The sequence below is a fragment of the Didymosphaeria variabile genome (genome assembly GCF_027946475.1).
Source record: "Didymosphaeria variabile strain IMI 356815 chromosome Unknown scaffold_2, whole genome shotgun sequence".
NCBI lineage: Eukaryota > Fungi > Ascomycota > Dothideomycetes > Pleosporales > Didymosphaeriaceae > Didymosphaeria > Didymosphaeria variabile.
In genome coordinates, this window is record NW_026611621.1 from 917,687 (window position 1) to 943,511 (window position 25,825).

General features: G+C 52.5%; 8 protein-coding genes across 8 annotated transcripts; 2 read left to right on the forward strand and 6 right to left on the reverse strand.

Annotated features, from left to right (window-relative positions):
- Positions 1-1,110: 1,110 nt before the first annotated feature.
- Positions 1,111-2,601, reverse strand: N0V89_002002 (uncharacterized protein; the record flags this gene model as incomplete). The annotated part of the gene is made up of 3 exons (XM_056210813.1): positions 1,111-1,598; positions 1,667-2,307; positions 2,384-2,601. 3 exons carry the CDS (start codon positions 2,599-2,601, stop codon positions 1,111-1,113), a joined length of 1,347 nt encoding a protein of 448 aa, XP_056074286.1.
- A 3,616-nt stretch (positions 2,602-6,217) lies between these two features.
- Positions 6,218-6,927, reverse strand: N0V89_002003 (uncharacterized protein; the record flags this gene model as incomplete). The annotated part of the gene is made up of 4 exons (XM_056210814.1): positions 6,218-6,389; positions 6,441-6,556; positions 6,607-6,752; positions 6,801-6,927. The coding sequence occupies 4 exons, from the start codon at positions 6,925-6,927 to the stop codon at positions 6,218-6,220; spliced, it is 561 nt and encodes a 186-aa protein (XP_056074287.1).
- Positions 6,928-10,147: 3,220 nt separating this feature from the next.
- Positions 10,148-10,705, reverse strand: N0V89_002004 (uncharacterized protein; the record flags this gene model as incomplete). The annotated part of the gene is made up of 1 exon (XM_056210815.1): positions 10,148-10,705. The coding sequence occupies one exon, from the start codon at positions 10,703-10,705 to the stop codon at positions 10,148-10,150; it is 558 nt and encodes a 185-aa protein (XP_056074288.1).
- A 6,003-nt stretch (positions 10,706-16,708) lies between these two features.
- N0V89_002005 (uncharacterized protein) lies at positions 16,709-17,641 on the forward strand (the record flags this gene model as incomplete). The annotated part of the gene is made up of 2 exons (XM_056210816.1): positions 16,709-16,974; positions 17,026-17,641. 2 exons carry the CDS (start codon positions 16,709-16,711, stop codon positions 17,639-17,641), a joined length of 882 nt encoding a protein of 293 aa, XP_056074289.1.
- A 1,380-nt stretch (positions 17,642-19,021) lies between these two features.
- Positions 19,022-21,137, reverse strand: N0V89_002006 (uncharacterized protein; the record flags this gene model as incomplete). The annotated part of the gene is made up of 2 exons (XM_056210817.1): positions 19,022-19,360; positions 19,413-21,137. 2 exons carry the CDS (start codon positions 21,135-21,137, stop codon positions 19,022-19,024), a joined length of 2,064 nt encoding a protein of 687 aa, XP_056074290.1.
- Positions 21,138-22,348: 1,211 nt separating this feature from the next.
- N0V89_002007 (uncharacterized protein) lies at positions 22,349-23,302 on the forward strand (the record flags this gene model as incomplete). Its single annotated transcript, XM_056210818.1, has 1 exon — positions 22,349-23,302. One exon carries the CDS (start codon positions 22,349-22,351, stop codon positions 23,300-23,302), a length of 954 nt encoding a protein of 317 aa, XP_056074291.1.
- A 419-nt stretch (positions 23,303-23,721) lies between these two features.
- On the reverse strand, positions 23,722-24,595 carry GPI2 (glycosylphosphatidylinositol anchor biosynthesis; the record flags this gene model as incomplete). The annotated part of the gene is made up of 2 exons (XM_056210819.1): positions 23,722-24,335; positions 24,391-24,595. The coding sequence occupies 2 exons, from the start codon at positions 24,593-24,595 to the stop codon at positions 23,722-23,724; spliced, it is 819 nt and encodes a 272-aa protein (XP_056074292.1).
- A 338-nt stretch (positions 24,596-24,933) lies between these two features.
- On the reverse strand, positions 24,934-25,778 carry N0V89_002009 (uncharacterized protein; the record flags this gene model as incomplete). The annotated part of the gene is made up of 2 exons (XM_056210820.1): positions 24,934-25,295; positions 25,349-25,778. 2 exons carry the CDS (start codon positions 25,776-25,778, stop codon positions 24,934-24,936), a joined length of 792 nt encoding a protein of 263 aa, XP_056074293.1.
- Positions 25,779-25,825: the final 47 nt, after the last annotated feature.

The window sequence follows — 25,825 nt, forward strand, 5'->3', positions numbered from 1 at the left end:
GCAAATAGTCCACCAGTTAGCAAGTATTGGGTTCCATTTCCCACGTATATAGGAGTTGTGTATTAATGGTAGCATTAAGCCGTCGCAAACGAATTTTGGATTAGCGAAAGGAAGTTCCTTTACTAGATAGCTGCATCTTTGGCTCTAATCTACTAGTTTGCTGGTCAAGCACTATTACTAGAGGCTATGTAAGTCTCCAACCATGCTAGACAAGCCTGGTGGTAATAGCGAGACTGACAATCAGTGGAGATCAACAAGGCCGGTACTTCATGCACCAACAGTGGTGGCACCACAGTCCTCGAACCTCACGACACCGCCTACAGCCCAGGAGGAGGACAGGGGGGTCTTCAACGGCACATCCCAAGGCCCCGTGCTGGACTATTACTACAGTCAGTTTCCGTTGCCTGGCGTATCTTGCGCGCCCACCATACTGACATTCATGCAGTTGACATCACCATTGGATATGCCGATGGAGAAAAGAAATTCGGTGTGAACAAGCTTGATTCCTCTAGCGGATGACCAACTGTGGAAATGGGGATGCTTGTGAACACTGAGTGCTGTTTTGCCCTTTGTGACGCCGTCGAAGTAGCGTTGATTGAGACCTGGAGTAGGAGATTGTTACCCGACGGCTTATGAACAACGATGTGCCCGTATAGCTACCTCTGCACATGAGTTGCTTTTGATACTGTCATAGGCTTGCGGTGACTCACGTAGTAAAATTGTTGCGCTGAATCTTTTCAATGATTTACCTGTGTGTGCCACTTGGTTCTTTCGAGAAATTACTTCCCAAGTCTTTTTTCTCTGATGAACCACGCAAAGAAGGCGCTCCCAACAACCAACCCCACGCTCACAGCCAACGCAGCCCTCGCACTCTTACTATAGCACTCGCGCACTACCTCTTTCAACCCAGGTTCCAAACTTCTGAAGTATGCCAGCGATGACCGTACACGCTCCGCAATCTCCTTTGCATCCTCGTCCCCGCTCAGCGCAGCTTCCAGCGTCTTCCTCAGGGTCTGATTAAACGCCGTAGCGCACATCGAAATTCCAACCACCGAGCCTAGCGAGCGGAATAGATACGAACATGCCGTAACTACAGCTTGATCCTTGTGTTTAGCATTCGCGATCAAACCAATCAGCGTCGTGGTAACCCCCGATACCGTTCGAAAATGCAGTGATACACGTGCCCACCACCATAATAGGTATGTTTTCCTTGATGATGCCTGCGAAGAGCAAGGTCACTGCTAGCCCGATAACGAGGTTCGAGTACCCGATGACCGTGATCCAGTAATATTTGCCTGTCTTTTTCATGTATACTCCACCAAAGAGCGAGCCGCTCACGCCGCATATGATGCATGGGACTAAGAGGAGACCGGCTTGTGCGGCATGCAGATCTGCAATGACCTGCCAGTATAGTGGTATGAAAAACAGAGCGGCCAGCCAGCCACCGAAACTGAAAAAGTTGCAGAGGTAGCAGGCGAACAAGGTGCGGTTGACGATGATGCGGAGCGGAGCTAGCGGGTGGCTTGCGAGGTGTTTCTCGACGAGGATGAAGATGATGAAGAGAGGACTCATACTCAATCCTGCGATCGTGATCGGACCTAATCAAGGGGGTTCATTGTCAACCATGTCCGCCGTTAAGGGGGGAGGGAGGGGGCGGAAAACGTACTGTTCCAAGATATATTTGAGCCATGGTCCAGGCCGACAAGAACTCCAGTGACTGCCGCAAGGAGAACGATGGCCCCTAAAAAGTCAATTTTGGATAGCTTCTGTACCCAATGCGAGTGGTCGGTCTTTGGCAGGTGCAAGACAAGTGCAACAGCTGCGACCGCGACCAGACACATTGGTCCCTGAGCAATGAAAGCCCATCTCCACCCAATGCTGTCGGCCAGTAAGCCACCTATTGGCGCTCCTGCAGCTGATCCGGCCGCATATATGATGTTCAAATAGCCCTGCCATGTCCCCCGGTCTCTCAGGCTTATTACATCGCTCATCAAGATTGACGTGATTGTCGTCATGCCGCTCCCACCAATCCCCGCGAGCGCTCTCGCAGCGATCAATTCCTCGATATTTCGAGCCAGACCGCACAAGGCCGAACCGAGACCGAAAACGACGTACGCGAAGAGGAGACATGACTTTCGTCCGAAGATATCGCTGAGTTTGCCATATAGTGGTTGGAAGGCAGTGAGCGTAACGAAGTAGGCGGTCGCTATCCACGAGGTCAAGTTCAGAGCATTCAGTTCCGTACCGATCGTGCCGTATGTTGTGACGACGAGGGTCTGGTCAGCAGCTGAAAGGAAGACCTGAATGCTATGAGCTTCTGCTATTGAGACTATTCCAAGCTTAGGTGAAGCTTACTCCTATACATATCGCTGGAAAGATGTACTTCAAGCGCTTCCTGACCTCCGGCATGCCCTGATGCTTCGATGCATCGCCGTTGCTGACATTGCTAACTGATCTCTCAATATCTCCTCCTGTAGCATTCGCAATAGCATCCTCATATGGATCGTCAGGTGGTATATCTCTATCTGCAGAAATCGGATGAGGCGAGACGGGCTGTAGAGCGGGATTCGGTAGGAGCGGGGATGTCTCGTTTGGAGGCATCGTGTGGAGATGTCGCCGCTGGCAGGATCAGAAGCTCAAAGAGAAGGTCGGAAACTTCGATGCGAAGAACGACGCTCAGCATCTAAGCGACACCGCCATCGCGCATTCGTACAAATGGCGCATGTTCCAGCCATTTTGGGTGTGGGATTGGATGTGGAGCTTCGCAGGATGATGCAATGGCACGGATCAGAATCCCTTATCGCTCAATCTGATCTTGATTGGTCAGCTCGCAACCCGCGAACGGTTCGCAGATCACCTCGACACGCGATTACCCTTCTGCTGTTCCTCCCAAAACCTTTACAACATAATGCGACAGAAGAGTCATCCAGGGCACTACCCGTTTGCTCATTGCAAACACAGACCATCGTTGTGAAAGCCTCACAATGGAGATCATTCGAATGATATGACCAAGGCAGAACCGATGCCAAAGTCAAATAGGATGTTACGCCTGCATCCAGCAATAATTAAGCCAACGCTCTCACGTAAATGTGAGCATCGGAAATTCAGTACCAGGCCACAAATTCAGAGCCCAAACACCTCAGGACATACCATTATATGGCGGACTTGTAGGAACTTCAATTCCTAGGGAACTCTTGACCGACCTTTGCTTGAACACGACAATGCCATTTTCGAACAAACCCTAGCCTCCCACAACATCAGGACAACTTCTCACGACTTTCCGGGACGAACCAGTTAATCAGAAGGCTCCAAAACCCTTACGTGTGCATCCGTCGGGAAACTCAAAACATCAAGATCTAACCCAGCATATCGTGAGTGTAGCATATGCGAGTTACCTAAGCAGCCTCATAGGCTGTCATTCACTAGCACTCAGTTTCGACATCGGTCTCGAACGGCAGCACCGCAACCTGCACGAAAGTTGTCTCAGGAATATCCCTTCGATCGGGGGAGAACTCCAGATACGCTTCATTCATGGGTCAAAAGAATGATTTGAAACTACTTACACACGTGCCTTGACGGAGTGACTGAATTCGGACGCGGAACCTCGTAATAAGTTACAGAAACCGTTCATGATCTCAGAGATATTGTTATAATCTTTCACAACACAAAGGGTAAGTGATGGAAGATCTGGGATGCGCACGGCTCGGTCTCTCACGTCTCTCTCTACGACTTTATTGGTTTCGGAGACGTACACCATTCCGTTTTGTTTCACCGCCAGTAGCCATGGCTTCAAGAGCATTAGTTTTGGAGACGAATTGGCTTGGAAGACTTGTCTTTTGGTCGACATTCTGGCTATTTTTTAACGGTTAGTACCTCTTGAGTCATATCTCAACACAGTCGGAAGTGGGTACGATCTCGAAACCGGAGGAAGGACCAATACGCGCGTTGATTGGGCTCGCAAGAATTGCATGGGCGTATATTAGGCAAGCCAAGTTGCAAGGAAACATCCTTCAAGTACTTGTTCACGCAGTCCGGAACAATGTCAAGCGCTCACGTCCGCGCACTTCCGGCGAGAACATTTGCTGACTGCATACCCACCGTCAATGCCACCTTCGCGGAGTCAGAGTACCACGACTCCAAATGAATCCAGTACAATGTTCATGAGAAACCTGCGATGATGGGGCGATGGAGTCGCTGATTATGGGCTGACAGTCCGAGGTCTGGTCTCAAGTTGATTGCAGTCTTATGCTCACTGCAGTACAAACTCTCTACTCACGCCGCGTTTCCCCGGATCTTTGTTCTGGGTAATGTAGAAGCGGGCCTCGAATTGATATGACGATGGGTGTATCAGGCTCAAATAATGACGCCATAACATCCAAACCCCGATCAGTGCTGCATTTCCACCCACCTTCGACTTCGCGCAGCGAGAACACAACACCCACCAGTCCATGAACCACGCTTCGCTCAGCAAGGTAACGTGACGCGCTGACATCGATCTTCCGTGCTTGCTTGCTCACGAAAACGACACTGGCACGCGATACCGCTTCGGGCCATTCCTCAAGCAGGTGTCTCAGCGCTGGTGACGCAGTCCGAGTACGACACAACTCGGTCAGCTTCCCGTGATCAGCGTCAGCATTAGCAGGGCGGGAAACCAACTGCACTCTACAGGCTCACGTCCCATGGCTCGCTATCCGCAGGTGCGCAAAACGTGCGTTGGCGGCTTCCAACATCTCGGAGTCCTACTGTAAGGGACTGTGATCGTTGGAGCCTCATTCTACATGACTGCGATTATATTCCCGAGAATACTGCCTGCCTGCCCACCGCAGGATGAGTGGGGCTCAAGGTTGAACAGCTTTTTCCTCCTGCACCTGCACATCACCAAAATCCTAGCGGCGATCAGAGACCCTAGTTCTCAACAACTCCGCCCCGCACTCACATAGCTCTGCTGTGCCTGTCCGGGTGCCTGCGGGCCTCGTTTATGCACTGATCAGCGAGCGATTATCGCATATGGTGCTGCAGTGGGAGAGCGAATGCAAGCAAGGTGGATCCCTTCCTAACCGGAGACTGCTACACGCTATTGGCCTCGCACCGCATGCGCCCCAGCTTCGCCAAGTAACGCGTTACGTGGAGATGGGTCCAAGGCTGGACGAGTGGAGAGGGCAGCTTAGCGACTTGCAGTGGGCGTATTCGCAGGCTATTCAAATCCTGCCTGATCTTAGTGCAGTCACCGTGTTGGGAGTGGAACCACAAGGGCTTGAGATCTCAAGCCACCGATTCTTGCATCTGGACCAAAAGTAGCCAGGAACTTGCGATGGTATCGATTAGAGTACCGTTAAACACGAACAGCTAAAAGTCGAAGGCTAGGGACCGCCGCCTAAGATTAACCAAGTAAGTGTATGCGTACGTGTGGGGAAATCACTTGTGGAATGATCAGCCATTTCCAGCCAGCTTTGCTACTTTTGGATCCTTTCTCACGTTTACGGCTACTGCCTCCAGACGTTTATGAGAAAGCGTGCGGAACATTCTCCTAGTGTTGCCTACGTGTCGCTTCTGGACGCATCGATTCAATAAACTGGTCTCGAACTGTATTCAAGCAATGCGACTTTGAGGCTATGATCCACATAACATGCAAACCAGGAAGTAGGTAGATCTCTCAAATGGTGTTATCGATATCGACTGCCTTTATTACCGGTATATGGCTGATGTGCCGTGGTGATACGTTTGCTTGCATCATATCGATAACCCCTCACTTACCCTCCACGGTACGCTACACGCGTAGCCGGAGCTTCCAAATGCTTGACTGCACACTTGCGCCGTCAGCACGGTTGAAAATCCCGGTACGCCAGCCACCGCGGACTATTGATCGTTCTAGGGTCCCAGCAATCCAGATCGACGAAGGGCTGGCGTACCAGCCTGCCAGAGACGAATTGCTAGCAGATGTACCGAAAATACCAAGGCTGTATGGTACTAAAGACGCAGGCACAAGAAGGCGAATTAGAAGGCAATTAGGGTGACCAAGTTATTATTAGATGGCAGGCACGAAAGGAAATCTAAGGAGCGAGTATCAACATGAGTCCAAGGACCGTTCCATTCATATCGACATAGTGATCCTCCAAGTCACAGGTAATGAGCGTATTTGTCCTATCCATTGTTCCAAATTCACCCACAATCGTGATATCATCCTATCATGAAACACAGACGCTTTTCATAGATCGCCTTAGTAGCCAGAGCCGTAGCCACCCTTGGTAGAGCACTTGGTGCTGGTGATCACCTTGCTGGTGGTGTAGGGGACGACCTTGGTGATGGTCGTTGCCTCTTCCTTGGTCTTGGTGGAGACCTTGGTGTCAGTCTTGGTCTCGAGCTTGGTCTCCGTCTTGGTTCCGACGCTCCTATTGGGGGGTTAGACGTTATCCATTTGGGGCGTGCAGAGGAGATCTTACGATGTGGGCTTAGTGACCAAGCTCGTCGTTGTCTTGACATAGCTCTCCGTCTTGGTGACGTAGGAGGTGACGGGATAGACCTTGGTGGTGTATTCAGTCTTGTAGCCGGTCTTGGTCTGCCGAAACAGTTAGCCAGATTCAATAGTTCCATCTGATTAGTGTTTACCTTGGTATAGTAACCGGTGCTGGTGTAGGGCTTGGTGTAGGTCTCGGTCTTGGTCACATAGACGGTCTCGGTGTAGGGCTTGGTGACATAGGCGGTGCTTGTGATATATTTGGTCGAGCTACCGACTTCCTTTTTGGTGGAGTACACTATGATAGTGAGTATGAACGATATTATGTTTTTATATGTCAGCTTACCAGCAGAGCAAGTGGTCTGGTACGCGGGTGGTGCCGAAGACGAAGAGGTAGAGTAGCCTCCTCCTCCTGGGAAGGCAAGGGCGAGGGAGGCCGAGGTGAGGAGGACAAAGGCGTTTGAGAAGAGCATCTTGGAAGTGATGAGGCTGCTTGGGAAGCGACTAAGGTGGACGTTTGAAGTGAAGCGAAAGTGTTCAGCGGAGGAGAAGAGGCTCTTGGTGCTGTGATGCTTCCAGGCTCGGTGGAAGTGGGCATCTTTATAGTCATTCCTAGCCCCGAGAAGAAGCCATGTTCGCCCTAGCCAGCCAACATCCCGACTTCGCCGCGAGGCACTTCTACTCACACCGTGTACTGCATATACGGATCAGAGCTGACCCGTGTGGTCGTGAGCTGGGATCATGCCACGAAAAAGCTGCAGCTAGGTGGAACTACCCCTGGTGGCAGGGCGACCAAGCTCTACAGTGCCGAGTCGATGTTGTCAACGTCCGGTAATTGGAGGATGCTGACGCAGTCTGATATCATAAGGCTATTCTCGAGATACATGTAGGTGTAGTTTGTCTAAGCCCACGAAAAAGACTGAGGTAACTCAAAAGCAATAGTATGTGCATGCAGACTAAGCGACTGACGGCGGAGATGGTGACAGCCGGACGAGATCAGCGGGTCCTGCGCAAGGCTGGGTCGCTACGAGTCCTAGTATGACCAACCGCAACATCGATGACTGTGGCCGTCACGTGAAGAAAGTCGAGAGTAAACGAATGGGGGTTGTCTCTGTAGCTGCCTTCATTTTGTAATTGGCTGCTATTTCGGGCATGGGACAGACAGGTTGGCTTTTCCATTTGTAGCCATGTGGAATTGAAGAAGTCGATGATCCTAAGACGCCTGCTGGAGGAGCTTGCGGCCATCTAGTCAAAGGGCTAATGCTGGGCCCAGCTATGCATCGAGGTGCTATGCTTTCCGTCCGTCACAAGTGGTCCACGAGCATCGCGTCGTCCCATCAGCTCTTGTAGACCTGAGTATGAAGATACGCCAATATATGCACGTTCTCGAGTCCTCGTGGCGTCACGCCGGCGTACCACAGTCGTCGTTGCTCCTGTGAGACGCGCCTAGACAGCTGATGAGCGTGTGCGTGCAGCCCGCGGAGCCTTACACCACGTCAATGTCTTGGAATTTTAGATCCGAGCAGTCGGATTCCATCATCGTGTACGGACCCCAAGCGAGACTTGTGGGCTTCCAATGGACAGTACTCATGGATGCAACACAACGTGAGCCGGGCTGATGATGTCTCTGGTCGGGACAGGATGGAACGAGTGGAGCAGTTGACAGAGACCAGACGGCCCGATGGCCCATTTCTAGGCGAAGTGGATCAGTTACACACGTGAGGTTGTATGGTGCGGAGCTGACTCGGTGGAGACCTTGGGACTGCTTGCCGAAACGTTTCCCCGATTCCGCTCCGAATGCGGCTAGTCGCTGTTGCGGCTCTCCAGCTTTTCGTGCCCATCCAGATGCTATCCCGGTTTACAGGCATTGCGGCCGCCAATTTCTTACGCATCGACCGTTCAGCGTTTTTCTCGACCGGCCTGAAGCTCCAACCACGGTTGCTGAGCTGTACCTTCCATTCCCGCTCCCGAGGCACCAGCTGGCCCGCAGCATGGAAAGCTGATGCTGCACTTGCCCGAATCGCCTGCCAACAACACCTGCACTGCACCTGCAGGCACATATGGAAGCTATCCAGAAGCTCCCGATCGCTCGCATCATGCCCCGGCCAACCGCACCGCCGGTCAACGCACCTCCGCGGCCGCCGCCTGAACCTGCATACGAGAGCACGCCCATCGCATCCGCGCGTTCCTTACGGCAGCTGTCCATATTCGCCTTTGGAGCTGCAAGCTTCCTTGCTGCTACCGCCATCACTCGCCGAGCTATATACAAGCGTCACCTCCGCGTCAAGCCTGCCTTCTACGCGCCGAATACCAATCCACACGAACATTTCAGTCCGTTCCATGACGCAGCGCAAGCTCTGAACCTTGCGACGATGCACTGTGTCAGCTTAGCTACGATGGGACTGGGTGGTACCATGTGGGCGTTTGACATAGCAAATCTTGAAGAAGCACGGGCAAGACTCAGGGGTCGCCTGAACTACGATACCATTTACCAACCCGGCGACGCCGTCCCTGATTCCATAATGGACCTACTGGTAGCCTCACAGGAAACGGTCAACGCGGAGGAGGATGGAAGCGGCAATTCAGAAACTTCAGAAAAGCCTCGATAACGACAATCCGACATGTACGATAATGTGTGGGTGTGATACTAGTGTACAGTAGACAGATCAGGATTTTGGGACTCTAGCTACGGGATCGGTACATCCCGTATGGTCTCCGTATGGTCTCAGCTGGAGATGTTTTCGAAGACCTTTTACCGAGCTTCGCCTGATTGCATACACGATGCGACTATACCTGCTTGGCGTCATGGACAAAGTTTGACATTGCAGATCGTTGTTTGCCTTTACTAAAGTGAGTGTGCCAATATTCGCTCAGTTGACTGCACGTGCAGATACGTGTCCGGCTGCTGGTGCACCGAAAGGTACGGGAGATCGGTAAGGCGCGTTGGGGTACATGGCTCCCGACTGCTGGTTATCCGGTGCTACTTTCTATTCGCCAAAGCAATACCCCAATACCTAGTGCTTCATGTTGGTGCGCTGCGGTTGGCGATCCGAATGCGCCGAGACCTTTGTGTTACAAGCGCACCATTGCCTTCCGCAGCCGCTCGATCTAGTTTCAGCCGTCCTCGTATAAGCGGAGCATCGACCCCGGACGTGGAAAGCATAAGGCGCCAGACCCTGATCAATCTTAACCACACCTCATCGAGGTCGTGAGCGATGTTACAAGGCATCTACAGTAATCTTGATGTCATGTACACTGCATCTGAAAGTAAGCTTGCCTGCTATGTATAGTTGGAGCTGTACCAAGCAGCTGGTAGAACCAGGTCGTGTTGATAGGCCAACTCGAGCGAAGGTTAACAACTCATTGCACAAATCATGATTGCTGTACAACCATTCTCTCTGCTATGGTCCTGTTCCTGCTTCGCCCCAGCAGTAGATCAAGTCAGCTTGACCCATCATAGCTATGTCTGGACAACAACTGCATAAACGATGTCACTCACTCCAATAAACGAAGTCCACAACATGACAGCCGCCGTTCCACGGCTGACCGACTCCACGCCTCCCAGCTCTTTGCACAATCATCCCGCCATGACAGCTCACCTCTCATGTCATCCGCCCCATCTTACAGCTTCCCCCGCCATGCATCGCGCCGTCATCTCTTGCACCACGCCTTCAGCTTCCTCTCATCCCCCTCCTACGCAACTGCCCCTTCTGGCTGCTTCTCCTCCCCGCCTTCTCTCTCACCGACCTTAACCCCCATAGCCCCATCTCTATTCGCCCTCCACACGCCCTCGCCCCCTTCAAATCTCTCCAGTTTCCAAATCTCCGCACGCTTCTTCGTCTCCTCGAGCGCTTCCTCGCCCGCTCTCCACGCCGCCTGCCTATGCGGCGCGCTGACTGCTATGATAATAGACTCTTCGCCGATGGGACACTCGCCGAGCTTGTGAATAATGGCAATCTTGGTGAGGGAGTGTTTTGCGAGGAGGGTGGTGGCGATGGTGTGAAGAGTGGCCATGGCGAGGGGTGCGTAGGAAGTGTAGGCTAGTGAGGATACGGGGAGGTCGTTGAAGGTGTCGCGCGTGGTGCCGATGAAAAGGACCGTTGCGCCGGCGGAGGGAGACCGGACGAAGCGGGTGGCGGCTAGAGAGTCCAGGTCATTGGGTGTGAGCTCGATGTGTATTTTTTCACTCGTTTGAATTACTGGTTCCCTTGGTATATCCGGTTTGTAGCTTGAGGATTCGGTTGTGGACATTGTGAGGTACCAGTGATGATGGTCGATTAATAGGTGATATTCCGTAGGATCCAAGTTGATGCTTTATTGTTGCACCTAGAAATGGTGAGCAATAATTTTTAGATACTTCGAGTGTTTCTACCAGTCTTAGATGTGCAGCGTGGAGCTATATTGCATCGGCCTACACCCCCGCGGCATCGTGAGTAGGTCCACAAGCCAAGACTGCATTGGAGACAACATACCGAGGCTTGGGTGTATAGAGGTGTCTGTAACGAGGAGGTCTCGTATGATTGCGATATCAGCAATATGAGTAGGAAACACCAGAGATTGATAGCAAGCGCAAAGCGACCTGGTGACTAAACGGTGATGTCCGCGGGGCTGCATCGAAGCTGATTGGTCGTTGCCAACATACGTCTCCAAGAGAAAGCCGCTTCAAAGATTTGCGCGTAACGCTAGAAGTGGACGCTGTTTATTGCGCAGGAGAACCGAGGAAAGTGTTTTTTTCATTTGGCATCTCTGTAACTTGCTCTTCCCATCCTCACGACCCTGCGCCTTCCAAAGCATTCATCCATTTCTGCCTCCTCCCCAGCGCTTCCGTAGTCCACACCTCGCCCCTTGTATAGTACTCCTCAAATACCTTGATGCCTTCTTCCCTCTCCCTCTCCAGAGTCACCCACTCCGGCTTCGTGCTTGTGTAGATATGCACCCTCTCTCCACCCATAACCCTCCTAAAGCTCTCCTCATCCAAAGTCCCCACCTTGACAAATGTCACATGCCGCGCGTCGCCGTAGTACTTCCACAGTCCGTCGAAGCAGACAGGGCAGCGTGCGACGGTCTGGCCGTTTCCTGAGGGCGTGGGACCAGAGATGAGGGCGATGGGCTGGGAGGTGGAGGCTGGGTTGAGCTGGTAGTGGAAGTTGGAAGATTCAACGATGCTGTTAATTGCGCAGGCGGAGCCGGACTCGCGCTGGCACCAGGTACAGTAGCAAATGTGGGTTATAAGGGGTACGGCAGTGAGAGTGTAGGAGAGGGCGTTGCAGGAGCAATGGCCGATTAGAGGGGTGAAAGTTGAGGTCATGGTAGTGCGTGAAGTCATTGTCCGTTTAGCTGTCGTTGGTCTGGAAAGATGTTCATATGTAGAATAGAGACTTTGAAAAGAGTAGAGTGGTTTGAGTGCGGACGATGATGGTGTTGTTGCTTGGATGTACAAAAACGCGCCCTGCCATTTACGCGTCGTAGATAGCAGGCAACAGTGAGGGGCCAATGCGCCTAAGTGCATATTTGTGGAGAATGAGATATCTACTGGACAGTCCTCAGCGTCATTGTTATTCTTGAATATTACTCTGAATGATATCTGAGGAATTTGAGTAGGTGCGAGCGAGCATGTGCGCACTGCAACTTACAAGATTTGCTGCAGGGCCCTTCTGGCCAACCTATGCGCAATTCATGTAGCCTCAAATATGGTCACAGCACAGAAACAGTGTGCACGTTACTTCTGGAACGGTTTACCGCTTGCGAGGGTTCTCGTACAGTCTGTCGCTAGAAACCTGAGAAATTGACTTTTTGGTCAACTGTTATCATGGGATCACTCCGCCAATGGCCGAGGTAGAGTGCATAAATCTGTCGCGGTACGCACAACAGATTCGACAAGCTGTTGAGACGGATGCACATTTAACCGCAGGGTTGAAAAGGACGTCTCGAGAATGAATCAATGGTGGGTGGTATCGAAACTTAATACAGCACCGAGGTTTCCCACGCACCTGGGAGAGGGGAAGTAGCAAGCATCAGATGCGCGTCCGTCACGACATGCGCAGGAAGGTGGCGAGCGGGTTTGCGCGCCGCGGATGAACAGGACATGCGCGCAAGGAATTCCTGCACCACATATCTAGTGGCATTTAGTACTCTTACGGAGAGGCTCCCGGCAGCAAAGTTCCAAGGTTCGAACGTGAGGTTGTGGTGAAACGAAACGCCCGCCCATCCGCTGCCGCCTGGCTGGCGTGGCGGCATGGGCTAGGCTAGGCCCCTTCTGCCACACACGGCCCCACCTCCCTCATTGGCAATAGTGGACATTCACCGCAAGTGGGCGTCGAGACCGCAAGTGGGCTTGAGAGCCTCATGTTGTCGTAACGCTTTCAGATAGGGACCGTAGAGCGCCCTTTACAGACCTCGCAGAACGTCGCGCGTCCACGAAGATCAGGAGTAATGGGCTTTGCTTTTCGATACTGACTCATGTGGGCATTGACCAGCTAGGCAGGGTTCAAGCATCTCAATCAAACCAGTCGATCACTCTCCCTACCTCGGATAGCTCCGTTACGTTTCTCGTGGCTTTGGAGGGATACCTCTGGTATCGATATTCATAAGATGCGTCTGCTATTGCTGGGATTGAAACAACATTCGCCCAGATTTATGCTCAGTGACCGACAGGTAATTGCGACAGTGCATTAGCTCTGTGGCAAGACCAGCTTTGTGTACGTTAGGTAGGCGTCACTTGCAGGTCACAGTTGATGTTCAAGAGCAGAACAGAAGGTGGAAACGACCGCGTACTGGAAGTGGTCGACCTAGCCACAACGCTTCCAGAGGCCCAGGAACAGTTCGACCCGTCCAATTGTCACAGCCCGCGGGAGAGCCTTCGCAATGGTACAACGGGCGTGGGTCCACTTCACGTGGGCTTTGTGGGACCTCGGGGCTTCTCAGTAACGGCACGTGCACAGAGCACGTAAGTACTGAAGAGCACGAGCTCACCAAGGTCTGTGGCAGTTGATCTTCATGTCAGGCGGGAGATCCCACTGTCGGAAGCAACACCTTGTCCCTGCATCTGCTGCGTGCGCATACATACCGCCGTGGTTGCGCCGACTACTTTCGCTGATCAGGACTCCTCGTTACCCCTATCGCTTTACATTACCATAAGCAGCCAATATGTTGGTCGAACTGCTTCGAGCAAGTGAATAACCTGTTGAACTCGGCGGTATTGTCGCATAACGGTCAGCAATGCCGCAGGTGCATAGCAAGCGCTTCGCTTGTCGGATCGCGGAGGTACTTCCAGCGAGGGAAGGTACCGCCGTAGAACGCATCGACCGATCACGATACAAGCGAAAGGCGTAGTTAGGGGTTTGCGCAGCATAGTCGAATTAAGACGAGCTTGGAGTTGATCAGAAAATAAGAAATGAGCGTAGAAGCGGGTTTAGGTAAGATTTGGACGAATGTGACTATGATCTCTGCACGACATTCCTGAACAAATTGTGTAAGTTCATTGTCTAAGAGTACCTCGATTTGGTGGCTCGCGCCTGCAGCCATATGCTTTTTGGGCGTTGAATATCTTCACAAGATTCGTTCTTTCAGGGGTTCATAATCAAAATCATCGACCTCTTTGATTGGTTAATCGAATACACGGAACGAGGAACTCTCTAGACCACTCGGTTTGAAGCTGAAATTATCAAGAAAGCACTGTGAGCCTCTTGCAGATCGACTCACTATTGCCAACCTGTATTAGGTATGCTGAGTTAAGACTAGATAGAGAAGGATCAAAGAAATGCCGTGAATATTCCCCAGAGCTGTGAATAGGCATTGAAGAGCTGCATTATGTTGTTCAAGGTCAATTGGGTGTATGATGTGCGACGTAAGAAAGACAAGGGACGAAACAAAAAGTGGCGAGATGACGCCAACCAGTAAGGACCCGAAGGGCAAGATTTCCACTAGATGTTAAATGCCCTACTTGCACAATTCTAAAAGCACGCGCCTTGATAATCCAGAATGATAGGCAGAGTAATTTCACCAGTAGGGCGTACCAAGTCCCAGCATCGACAGTGACGGCAAGAACAATGCTGCACAACCTTTTTCGAGTCTCCGAAGGCTTCAAAAACAAGGTAGAGTTACTAGGAATCAAACCCAGGACCTCTCCTGTGCTCTTGCAGACAACTAAGAAGTTCTATAGGTGCTAAGGAAAAATTATGCCACTTCTCAAGACACCACTTTCTTCCGTTTAGAGATCAAGACTGCCTTTAAGAGCCAGCTTGCATGCCCGATTCCACGAGAATTCAGAACCTCGGCGTTTATAACATGGAGCCTGAAACATCTGGAAACCTTGGGTGAAGGGAGCTCGTGGTACCGCTAAACCACAAGCCCATGATGCTGAATAGGCATACGGGAGAATGAAAGGTCTATACACCAGATATTAAAGATATCCAAGACAGTTGTTTGAAGAAGCTTGTCAAGATCCGATTTTCGAAGTTGTGCAAAGCAACCATTGTGGGCCCCGAGGATCCACTCGGAAAATTCTCGCTCGACGTATGGCACCAACCCCCGAACAATATTCTCCGCAATGATTTGCCTACATCTACAGGTACCAAGAATCCTCTAATCTATTCATCGCGTACGCTGTTCCACGCTGCAGTACAATCGGGGAGTGCCGCAATGAGGTCCGCGGCGTGGAGAGTCAGCCACGAATCATGGTGGTTACCAGTGCTAGGGAAAATTATAACCAACTCAAATACGTGGTTATCGAGCGCAGCTTTATGATTGGCTTGTACTGCTACCGTGCAACTTGTTGTAGTCCAGTGCTGCACGTGCCGGGGCCTAAACTCTATCGCTCCCATCCAGAGTCTTGTGCATTGATGTGCTCTTCCAGAAGGGAGTGGCGTCGAAAGGATTGATGCGCTTTTGCAAGTGCCGAATCCGCGGCCCATAAAGGGCTAGCAATGCAGGTCCCCTTTGCAGTTGTTTCGCCCGCTGCCCGTTGGTGCGCAAATGTTCCTTGGGTCGATCATCTAGGCCGCGTTAGCGTGTGACGGCATGTCTAGCATCGACTTTATGCTGTGGGGGAGAGGGGGCCCGATACTACGCTGTCTGTAGCCGGAAGTTTCGCCAGCTTCTTTTGCGAATCGAGGTTCTTGCCATCGCATAGAGTACATCATCGCGCATTCGTTGAGTGTTTGGCATGAAATACTCGAGACGAGGATCGGAGGTAAGCAACCGATTCTGTACCCTGGTACCTGCAAGGGCCATGCGTGTGATATTCGTTGCTTTTGCTCAAAAGGGGACAGGGCGATCCGCAGTGGATGTTGTTCGTAAACATATGCAGTCGCCGTGAAAACGAACCAGCATCTGCCGCGGAAGGAGCCGGAAAGATGATGTGACGCCGCACTCTCGTGTGCATTTTCAGACATGGACCGCGGCCTATGCTCTCGAGTCACGCCAACATCTGGAACAGCTAAACGACTTCGTACGCCATCAGATAACCCAAAGCGGCACTGTGAGATGCAGCCGCCCCACAAGCATCCCGCCCGGGAACATGCTCGCGGTTGTTGGCGCATGCTTGAAACAAAAGGCCGGCCCTGCCGCGGGGAAAGCTGCGAAGGGTTCGTACGGGCCCACTTCCATGTGGCCTACCGGGGCTCTATCGGCTCGTCTTAGCACACGGGCAAACAGCCTCAAAGCGGCTGGGCCCCCGAAGATCTCTTAATGTACCTTCCGCGCATGTTTTGGTGAAGTCTCCTCCCTCTCCCAGCGCCTGAGGGCAGGACACACTGGAAGTGAGCATTATGGCTTCTTCAATTCCCACGCGTGGCCCCGAGCTGCTCGCCGTCGACATTGTGTTTCTCGTCACTGCAGTCATCGCCTACTTTTTGCGATGTTACGTGCGTACCTGGATGATAAAGTCATTCGGTAGGGATGACTATTTGATGGGTGTTGCTATGGTAAGTTTCTATGTCTCCGATAGTGTATCGACATCACTGACTGGTAAAGATTGGCTTCATTGCATACGCTAGTTCTTCGATGCTTGGAGTCCATTACGGGACGGGGAGACATCGATGGCATCTTTCCGTCGAGAACTATGCAAAGGCACGGCACTGCTGGTGGTTCTGCTATCTGTTCTATTGCTGCTCAATGATCACTTCAAAGTTGTCGATTGGATTCTTGTAAGTTCCGTCTTGAGGGCGAGCATGCCATTGACTGACTTGTGTCTTTCTGAATAGCCTCCTCCGCATCGCTGTCAAGAAGCTTCATATCTGGATCATTTACTTTGCCATGCTCATCTCTGTTGTAGCAGGTCTGGCCTTTTTCTTTGTCACGCTTTTCCAATGTCATCCGATATCATATTTCTGGGATGACTATTCACAAAGCGGAACTTGCGTCAACATCGACATCATTGTTGCGCTAGGCTACCTGTACAGCTGCTTCAGCATTATATCGGATTTCACGTTCGCGATCCTACCAGCTTTCCTGGTCATAGGATTACAGCTCAAGCGCAGAACCAAGATCGCGCTGATCCCCCTTTTGGCTATGGGCTGCATGTGAGTGTTATAGTTCTCGCCAAGTGGCTTTCGTTACTAATCGTATCTTAGCGCAAGTGCTGCTGTAGTCGCCCGCGTCCCATACATGAAGAATTTCCGGTCAAGGGATTTCCTGTGGGAAACGACGGACATTGCAATCTGGTCAACCGTCGAGCAGGGCCTAGCCATCACCGCGGGTAGCCTGGCCACCATCCGCCCACTCTTCCAGCTCATCTTAACCAGGCTTGGTCTCACCACTCAGCGGTCTACATTACCCCTCACTCCGTACGGAAATCGATCGGGTTCACATGCATTCCATGAGCGACGACCTTCGGGCGCCAAGAAACTCGACATGTACACACTCTCTGCGGACGCCGAATCTGGAACAGTTAGAGAAGGCAGCACTGATCTTGTGATCAGTGAAGGGCCCGGAAAAGAACTTCCTAAGACAGCTAATTGGTGCGAGGTGCAACTCCAGAAGATCAAGAGAGGCTCTAAGATTGCTCCGCCAACTAGGAAGGACAGTGACAGTGATAGCGAAAAAAGTTTGAGGATGAAAGAGAGCAAGAGCGATCATGAACGGACTGGCTCGGATGAACGGTCGATGCAGATTATGGTCGAGAGGAGTTTCTTCGTCACCGATGCAGAGAGGAAGAGTTACGTAGAGCAGCGGGATCACACGGGGTGACCTAGCGTACTCGAACCGCAAAGACATTCTTTACTTAATACGTCACCGAACCCACCTCCGTACCTTGGTCTCGAACCCGCGATTTACTGCTCCCCTGGACGATCCAGAGAGTATTTCGAGGAAGCTTGCGGTAGACTGGGCTATGGCGTTGTGATGGACGCCAGGTCGAGTCACTGCAAAGCGCCGTAAAGGCTACTGAGCGATATGGAGGCGCATATTCGAAAATATGCTACGATCACACGGCCGTCGCCAGTTTCTTCATATACCCCTGTAAGCAACATAGCTCTTTAATAGAAGCTCTAGGCTTCAGAGACAGGCATACGCCCAATTTAATAATACCTTGTACATTCAACACCTTAAGGTTTCGAGCGATGTATGAATCCATATGTGTCTTCGCTTAGCGAGTGGCGCTGTCACTGCTGTATGAGGCTGGAAGGGCTATCGTCGTTCCGTTCTAGACGGCATAAGTGGAGGCAGAACTATTGCACGCCACTCGCTTGCAGGAGAGAACGTCATCATAGTCTACAAGCGGGCTTAATATTTAGCCTACCCTCTAGTGCTGGCGGCGGCGTAATGAAACGATGGAAGTCGGCCTAGATCGATTTGTGTTCCACCTATCTAGGTCCGCGAGATGGTTTGCTTTGCTCGGTTATCCTCCTTCTTGTCGCAACCTAGGTAAGCCTGAGCTTGCTCTTTGATAAGCCTAAGAAACTTTACGCCGTAGTCGCAGCAGCTCGTTATTCCTCTTCGACAGCTCCCAGAGGTGCATATCCGGCTTTTGCATTCTCCATCTCGGGTAGCTTGTTGCAAGGCACGCAGTTGCAAGTTTACGTCCTTCAAAAACCTAGTTCGATCACACAATTGAGATAGGCCGTATCTCCACGCCCTCTTGAAACATATCCTCCCACCCAACACCACGCACATAACAATCCCCAAACAGCTCAAACATATCACCGCGCTTCGACTCTCTCATCACCCTCGCTGATCTCTTCCCCGTCCCTCTATCTATCCACGGCCCTGAGACTGAACGGCGTCTCCCCGCACGCCAAATGTTGAACCTCACCACCCTCCCTCATCCGCGGCGGAACATATGCCCCCGTCTCGTAATCCTATCTTCCTACCCGCGGAATGCTTCCCCATTGCAGCCAAAAAGCTACTATTATGAGCATATCGGCACCGCGCAGCTCCTTGAAAAGCTCTTCATCGATGGCAGAAGCCGATCATACTTGAAGCTGGAAGGATAGCACACGACATAGGCTTGGACGTTGTGCATGCAAGCAGAATTGACATTACGGGTATAGAACACGGCCGCTCCTCGAACGCAGTAGAGTGGAGTTTTGCAGACCAAACAAATACCCACCTTGCCTCACCATATACCTATCATCTTCCTGTCTGGCAAAGCTGGATACAAAATTCCCTGAAGTCACCCTTTGTCGCCTCCTCGATGTCTTCCTCTACTACTCGTCCGTACTTTTCATCGTACTCCATCTTGACGCGCTGCAGGTGCATGCGATCCCAGTGCAATCGCACCAGTCTCGAGATGAGGAGCTCGAATCGCTGCTGCTTCTCGTGCTTACTTGCAGACGCTACTTTCGCTGATGAACCTCGTGGAGGGTCTTGAGGAGATTCAATCAAGTCCATGAGGGCGTGGTGCAGAAGCATAGCGTCGCGGGAGGGGCGGTTGATGACGCCGTTTAGTATGTGCGCAACGACTTCGCCCTACGAATGATTAGTACTCCTGAAGCGCAGCTATTACAGCTCGGCAACTTACAACGAGGTTGTTACTCTTCCTCAGCGCATCGCGTGCAAAGTTGCCCTGATACTTCCGCTCATACGTCCTCAGCACCTCCCTCAAATGGCTGTCGCTCCTCATAACCACAACACCCAACATCGCGGTCTCGCCTCCTTCTCTTGCTTTCAGCGCTTTGTATAATGTGTCCACGTCACGGTTGCGGTAATCGACTGGCCACACATCGCTTTCTTCCTGTCTCTCCCCCTCCAGCGCCATCAAGATGGCTTTTCTGAACTTATCCGCCTTGAGTTCTTTGTCCATGCACTTCGTTAGGCTATCACCATAGCGCTTATCCTTGAACGCGTCCTTGATCTCTCTGATCTCGTAATTTTGTCTTCCCATTAGCGCTTCAATAAGGAGTTCCCTTCTTGCGTTTCCGGACTGGTACCAGTAATTTGCCCAATAGCCCTCGCTCTCGTACCTCCCAAGCGCGGTCACATACGCGATCTTTCCAAAGTTACCAGTCGTCTTGAGCTTGATGTGTTTTGCAATGTTGATGCCGCGGCCTTGCACCTTGCAGTGGCGCTTGTACTCGTTGCGCAGCTCGAGCATTTGGTCATGCGAGAGGGCGGGGAGGATGTCAATAATGGTATCGAAGTCGATGTTTCGCCCGTTCAGGGCGTCGACAAGTGCGAGCGCATCTTCTTCCGCGTCGTATATCTTGACTCTCCTCTTTTCTTTGTCACTCCTGCCGTCCCGACTACGATCGCGGTCATCGCGCACATTCCCATAGGCTTCTAGCGCGAGTTTATCCTTGTGTTTTGATTTTCGTGCTGGGCTCGGTGAGCGCTTGGAAGAAGAGTGCGCCCTTCGATGTCCTCCGTGAAAGGACGCGCTAGATCCTCGCGGGGACAGGCTATCCAAGGGCTGCAGGTGGTCCAGATCATCGTCCATCATCATAGCATGCGGCATGGGTGATATCGACTGATATGTACCGTGGTACGCTTCCAGCAACGGACTCGGTGGTGGCATTCCCCCGGGAAACGCTCCTGGCACAATCGTCTGAATATCCGGCCTGTTTCCACTCACTGACAGCCTGTCCATGCGCTGGTTCAATCCTCCTGGCGCTCCTCCACTCACTGACAAGCTGTGAGGTCGCCCACCTGGTGCTTTGCCGCCTCCTGGTATAGCTCCGCCTGGAACCATCTCTACCACTTGATGTCCTCCATAAGATGTTGGAGGTCCTGCATGCGATGCCGACCTTTGGTGGCCGGTTTGCGGGGAGTGCCGCCCCATTGGCGGAGGCGGCATCGGGGCAGCAGGATACGCTCCTTGTTGCGCTGCGGAGTTTGGATGTGGAGCTTGCGGCATCGCGTATTGGGCAGGGTATGGTGGGCTCGATGGTTGCGATGTGTGTCTCACGGGCGGGGGAGGTTTCGTAGGTACGACTGGCTTGGCCGTGAACGTTATGTTTTGCGGTGCCGATGCGTACTGGAAGCCACCTGATTGTGACGGCGCTCGCACAGGTCCAGCCTGGCTCACGCTTGCGGGTGTAGTAGAGTAGTTGTATTGTCCTGCCGAATATTGGACGTGTCCCTGGTGCGAATATTGGACGTTTGGTCCGCTGGAAGATCGCGGATCTCCTCCTGGCGAGGCGGCATGGTGTTGGGCATGGTGTTGGGCATAGCCTGGGCGCTGTTCGGGTGGCAGATCTGCGTATCCGCCCATGGTGATGGGCTCGCTACCCGCGGGACTAGCAGCCATGTCTCAGTCTTGATTGTTCGAGTATTTATGTGCTCTTCATTTGGAGTAGCGACAGAAGCAGAATGTTTGGGGAATCTCACTCGTATAGCTGCCCCGGCTGCCTAAGCTCATATCCATACTGCTGCGGGGCTGAAGCTCCCCCATGCTCAGCTGAGTGGCCCCCAAAATACCCTGGACCAGGCGACGGTGCTCGCACATCACTCCTTGAGCGATCGCGTCTTCCTGGCGATTTTGAGCGCGATCGTCCTTTGCGGTCATCGGGTCGCAGCGACATGGTGGGCGAACTAGAGGGGCCTACGGACCCGCTATAATGTTCAAAAGAGACCGAAGGACGCGCACCAGAAGACTCAAGCTTCAGAGAGGATTACAAAGATCAATTGAAAGCTACAAACGCGTCCGCGACTGGCACGAGGTCAGCGAGCAGACCTTCGAAGCGAAGCTGGGGCTGAAAATGCGAAGGCGGGGAGCGTAGCGCGAAGCTGTTTCGCGCTTTCCATCCCGGCCCCGATTGGCCGTCCATTGTGGGCCCAGGGGAGCTGGTGGGGGCCACGTCTGATCAGGAAAATGGGCTCGTACTTGGGGAGCCATATGGTCGCAAGGAAGGCGACCTCGAAGTATTGCAGCATGCGTTGCTTTGTTGTCGCAAAGGGGGGCCCAGTAAGCCCAACCAACGCCCTGGCAGTCATGCAGCCTCTTCAGCTCAGCGCCGCATCGGGGACCATATCGTCTCGGCTCGAAGACATCGTCTCTTCAGCCTCTTGGGCGACAGAATCGTCGCACCGCGACGCCTCTATCTATAACTCTTCGCTCAAGCTGCCGCGTCAACCATGTTGAGAGGACCAGCCGGAAGAACACGCGTAGAAAACGCGCCGGTTCTTCTGCCCTAACGCGTAGCTCAGGGTCCTTCAGGGTGCTCTAGAAATGTTCTTAGGAAGAGACTGCGTGGAGCAGACCCTACAACAATCGTGAATGCGGTCCCACGTAAGTCGGCAAAAATATGACCCGGTCTTTTATTGTAGCTGCTAGGTTCTGTCAGAAAATGCGTAGTCGCATGCGGTCAGCCACACAAAGCGATGGATGCTAACACGCCACAAGTCATAAACGTTCTCCAAGGCTGAAGAAATCTGGGGGCGCCTTCTCTCTGAACATATTTATGGAACTGCCATTCCCCGACGGACTCTTCTCCGTAATTTATTCCTCCCACCCTAAACATGTCATGTGTGCCCATCGCTCCGCCAGCGAACCTTCAGCTCCAGTCGCCTCTGCTCTGTCTTCCTGCAGAAATCAAGAATGCCATCTACTGTCACTGCTTCGTCACGGCTGAGCCTATCATAGACGCCATTGTTGGATCTCCGAGGTCTAAGGATGGAATAGCTCCCAGTCTTGGTGTCAACATCCTCCAGACATGCCGCCGCGTCTACTACGAAGCCGACCGCCGCCCTCTGTTCGCCCAGAATCGCTTCCGTTTCTCGACCGTCGACCGCGTCCGCTGCTTCTTCAGATCTCTGGACAAATACGAGATATTCCGGGACAGTGTAAAGGATATTGAAATCGATGCGCGACACGTCCATTCCGACCACCCAGGTATTGCAAGAGAATGGTTGCATTACCTAGCATGGGGAGGAGGAGATTGGGGAAAGACCTTGGGTTCTCTCCGTGTTGACGCTCCTGGGCTGAAGTGCCTGCGGCTGAACTTTGAGTCATGGCCTTGGATACCGATGTTCCGAGCTGAACTCTGGAACCTCTTGAGGAGCATGCTAATGCAAGTCAAGGGCCTAGACAGAGTAGTCATTATCGGAGCTAGCAAAGGCAGAGGCATGATTGCACATGCGCCCTGGTCACCCGTCCATTTCGTTGGCGGTGACGATGTGGGGTCAGACGATCTAGTCGAGCGGATGTGGAAGGTTGTGCGTGGTGGTGAAGACGACATTGCCAACAAACTCGTGAGATGGGAGCGTCAAAATGGGAGGTTGTATCTGGAGGTCATTACAAAGCCGTACCTGGTCAACCAAATTGACCGCACATGGGCCGGCCCATCCATGAGGAACAGCTGCACCGACGCATGGCCCGAGAATGGTTCCTGCACTTGGTTCGCGTACCACAATCGCCATTCGAACGTTATTGAGCCCACTACGAAGGGTCTCAATCCCAGCGCCTTCGGATGATCGGCCGAGCTGGATCCCAAGGACCGTATATTTCGTTCTTGTATTTTTGCAGACCAATAAGCCACCAGCTGCAGATGCCCATCGCGAGGAAGGTGACAATGCTGCCTAGGACAATACCAACAATCCAAGCACCACGACCTCCGCCTGTCAGTGTCGCGAACACAGCACCGCCGGCTGTGGTGACCAACGCCACGGTCAGGGCGATGTTGCCGTTCCGCGACTTAGCGCGAAGCTGCCGACGGAAGATTGGAAAGAGGCCGAACACCTCAATCGAGAACAAAGTCAGAGAGAAAACGTGTGTCGTCGACGGCAGTCGAGAGGCAAGCACGGTGGATGCCATCAGCGCAGAGTTGGTGGAGATGGAGGCTGGGAGACTGCGCATGGTTAGACCGTGTCCGAAAGGGGATTCAATAATGAACTCACTGAGCACCACTTCCACTCCCGTAGTCAAAGAATGCAACATTCGTGAAAAGCAGCCATGTGCTCAGCGCCCAGATAGAGTCACTTGTTGTGGATTTTGTGAGCGACTTGAGGATCGGGCTTAACCCCAATAAGGCAGCATAGATAAGCAGCGCCGATCGTGCAGTCGCCAGCCGTTGTTGGTTACGGGGAGATAATGACGAGGTTGGGTCAACGTTCGGAGGATATGGTGAATGCCCTGCCGTCGGTTGCTCCTTCCCGGTTGCTCCTTCCGCTTCGTCCGATTCCGTGATATTGTCGCTTGATAGCTTGGCCTTCTCATGTGGAACACTGGCAACGGTGGCTGTAGTGTTTGCCTCTTCCTGACCCATCCAGTAGTCCCATAATACCCAAGCCAGGAAGGTGCCGAAGCTCGCCCAGCTTACGACCGATATTGGGGACACCCGCTCCATGTAGATGGCAACGAAGCAGCAACAGAAGATACCGACAGAAGCAACATGCTGCACAATGACGGTCGAATCAGCCATGAGCGACCAGAACTCGTAGGGCTGTAGGCGGGGGTTGCGCTGGAGGTGATCGAGGAACGTCCTCTCGTCCGTGTAATTGTCAGGGACTAATCAAAGGTCAAGTTAGTTATTGCCATTCGCAAGGCTCATTGTTTTACTCACAAGGCTGCTTGAACCATAGCAACTTCTTGAACTGACCCTTCTGCCTGCGGTCTGAACTACGCGCCCTCTGCCTGCGCTTCCTCGCGCTCAAGGCGGCGCTAGCTGCGGACGTATAGAGCGCATCTTGTGGAGCCAGGAGATTGGGGTCAAGCGATGAGGACGTCGCAGACGCATACGCATCAGTACGCGTTGTTGGTGTGGGCATTGCGCCTGCGCGATGCGCGAATCGTGGGGAACATCGTTGACGCAACGTCACACGTGGTTCCAGTCTATCTAAATCCGAGCTAACTCCGTTTCACTGCCGGCGCATGTTCGACCCTAATGGTGCTGCTACCCGAATTATGATGTACATGTTCAGTGATTCAACATCCGTCACCTCTTAGAGTCTGGAATATCAGACTCTGGCTCGTTCCACAACTCGGTCTGGAGATCAGACTGCCAGGTTGTAGAAAATTCGTCATTCGTCATCGCTATGCGCCAAAACCATAAAGAGCTGTTGATACACAAGGTCCACCCAAGCAGTGCCAACTCGTCTGCCATCTGTTATTCCTCCATTGCGCTGTCGCGCCGCCACGTGTGTGACCAATCCAACACGAAGGAGTTCTTCGCGCTTGAGAAAGCATATGCTTTACGATCGTCCACAAATATATCAATAGCATCGATCTTCTGGCACCATTTTCCCAAGTAGCCCATGCTGAGATACTCGCTCAACCTTGCTGCGAGTGGTGCTTTCTCGTCAACCGTGCCTTCGTTTTCCGTGACTGTCGGAGCGACAACGGTGATCCGTAGCTCGTGTATCCGGGTACCCAGTGAGTGCTGACACTTTGCGTAAGGGTTGAGACCAACGCTGGTGATGCGATGAAGCAATCGGCCCACTAACATGTTCGCGTTGCGCTTGGTTTCCACTATCGCGTATCCGATTAGCGAGGGCGACAGGTCGTGAATGATTCTCGCTTACCGTTCGTAGAGCCCTCGTCGCCCCATATCTTCATGCAATCGAGCGTTCGTAGGTTGACATTCAAATGCTCTGTCTCTATCGCAGGCGGCGACACAAGTAACCAGGTGGCCCGAAGATTGCCATCACCATTCAGCATTACATCGAGAGTAGGCCGGATCTGTCGCCCGATGCGTTTCAGTACCTCTTCGGTGTCGGCTCTGAAAGCTTTGTTGGCCAGCAGCAATGAGAGATATTGCGATCCCCAGGGTTCTTGCGTATTAAATGCGACCTCTGGATTGCGTCCCATGTGGAGGTGCCCGCACAACTTGTGGGGATAGGACCAATTCTGATCACGGACTTCGCTAGGGACGCTAGGCGGTGACAGAGGAGTCGTGAGCACCTCTTCGATTATCATTTGCCGCAGCTCGGTTGGGAGGAATGATAACGACATCGTGTCCGATTCCGATGTAGGGCTCAAATACGTGAGATTCCTCCGAT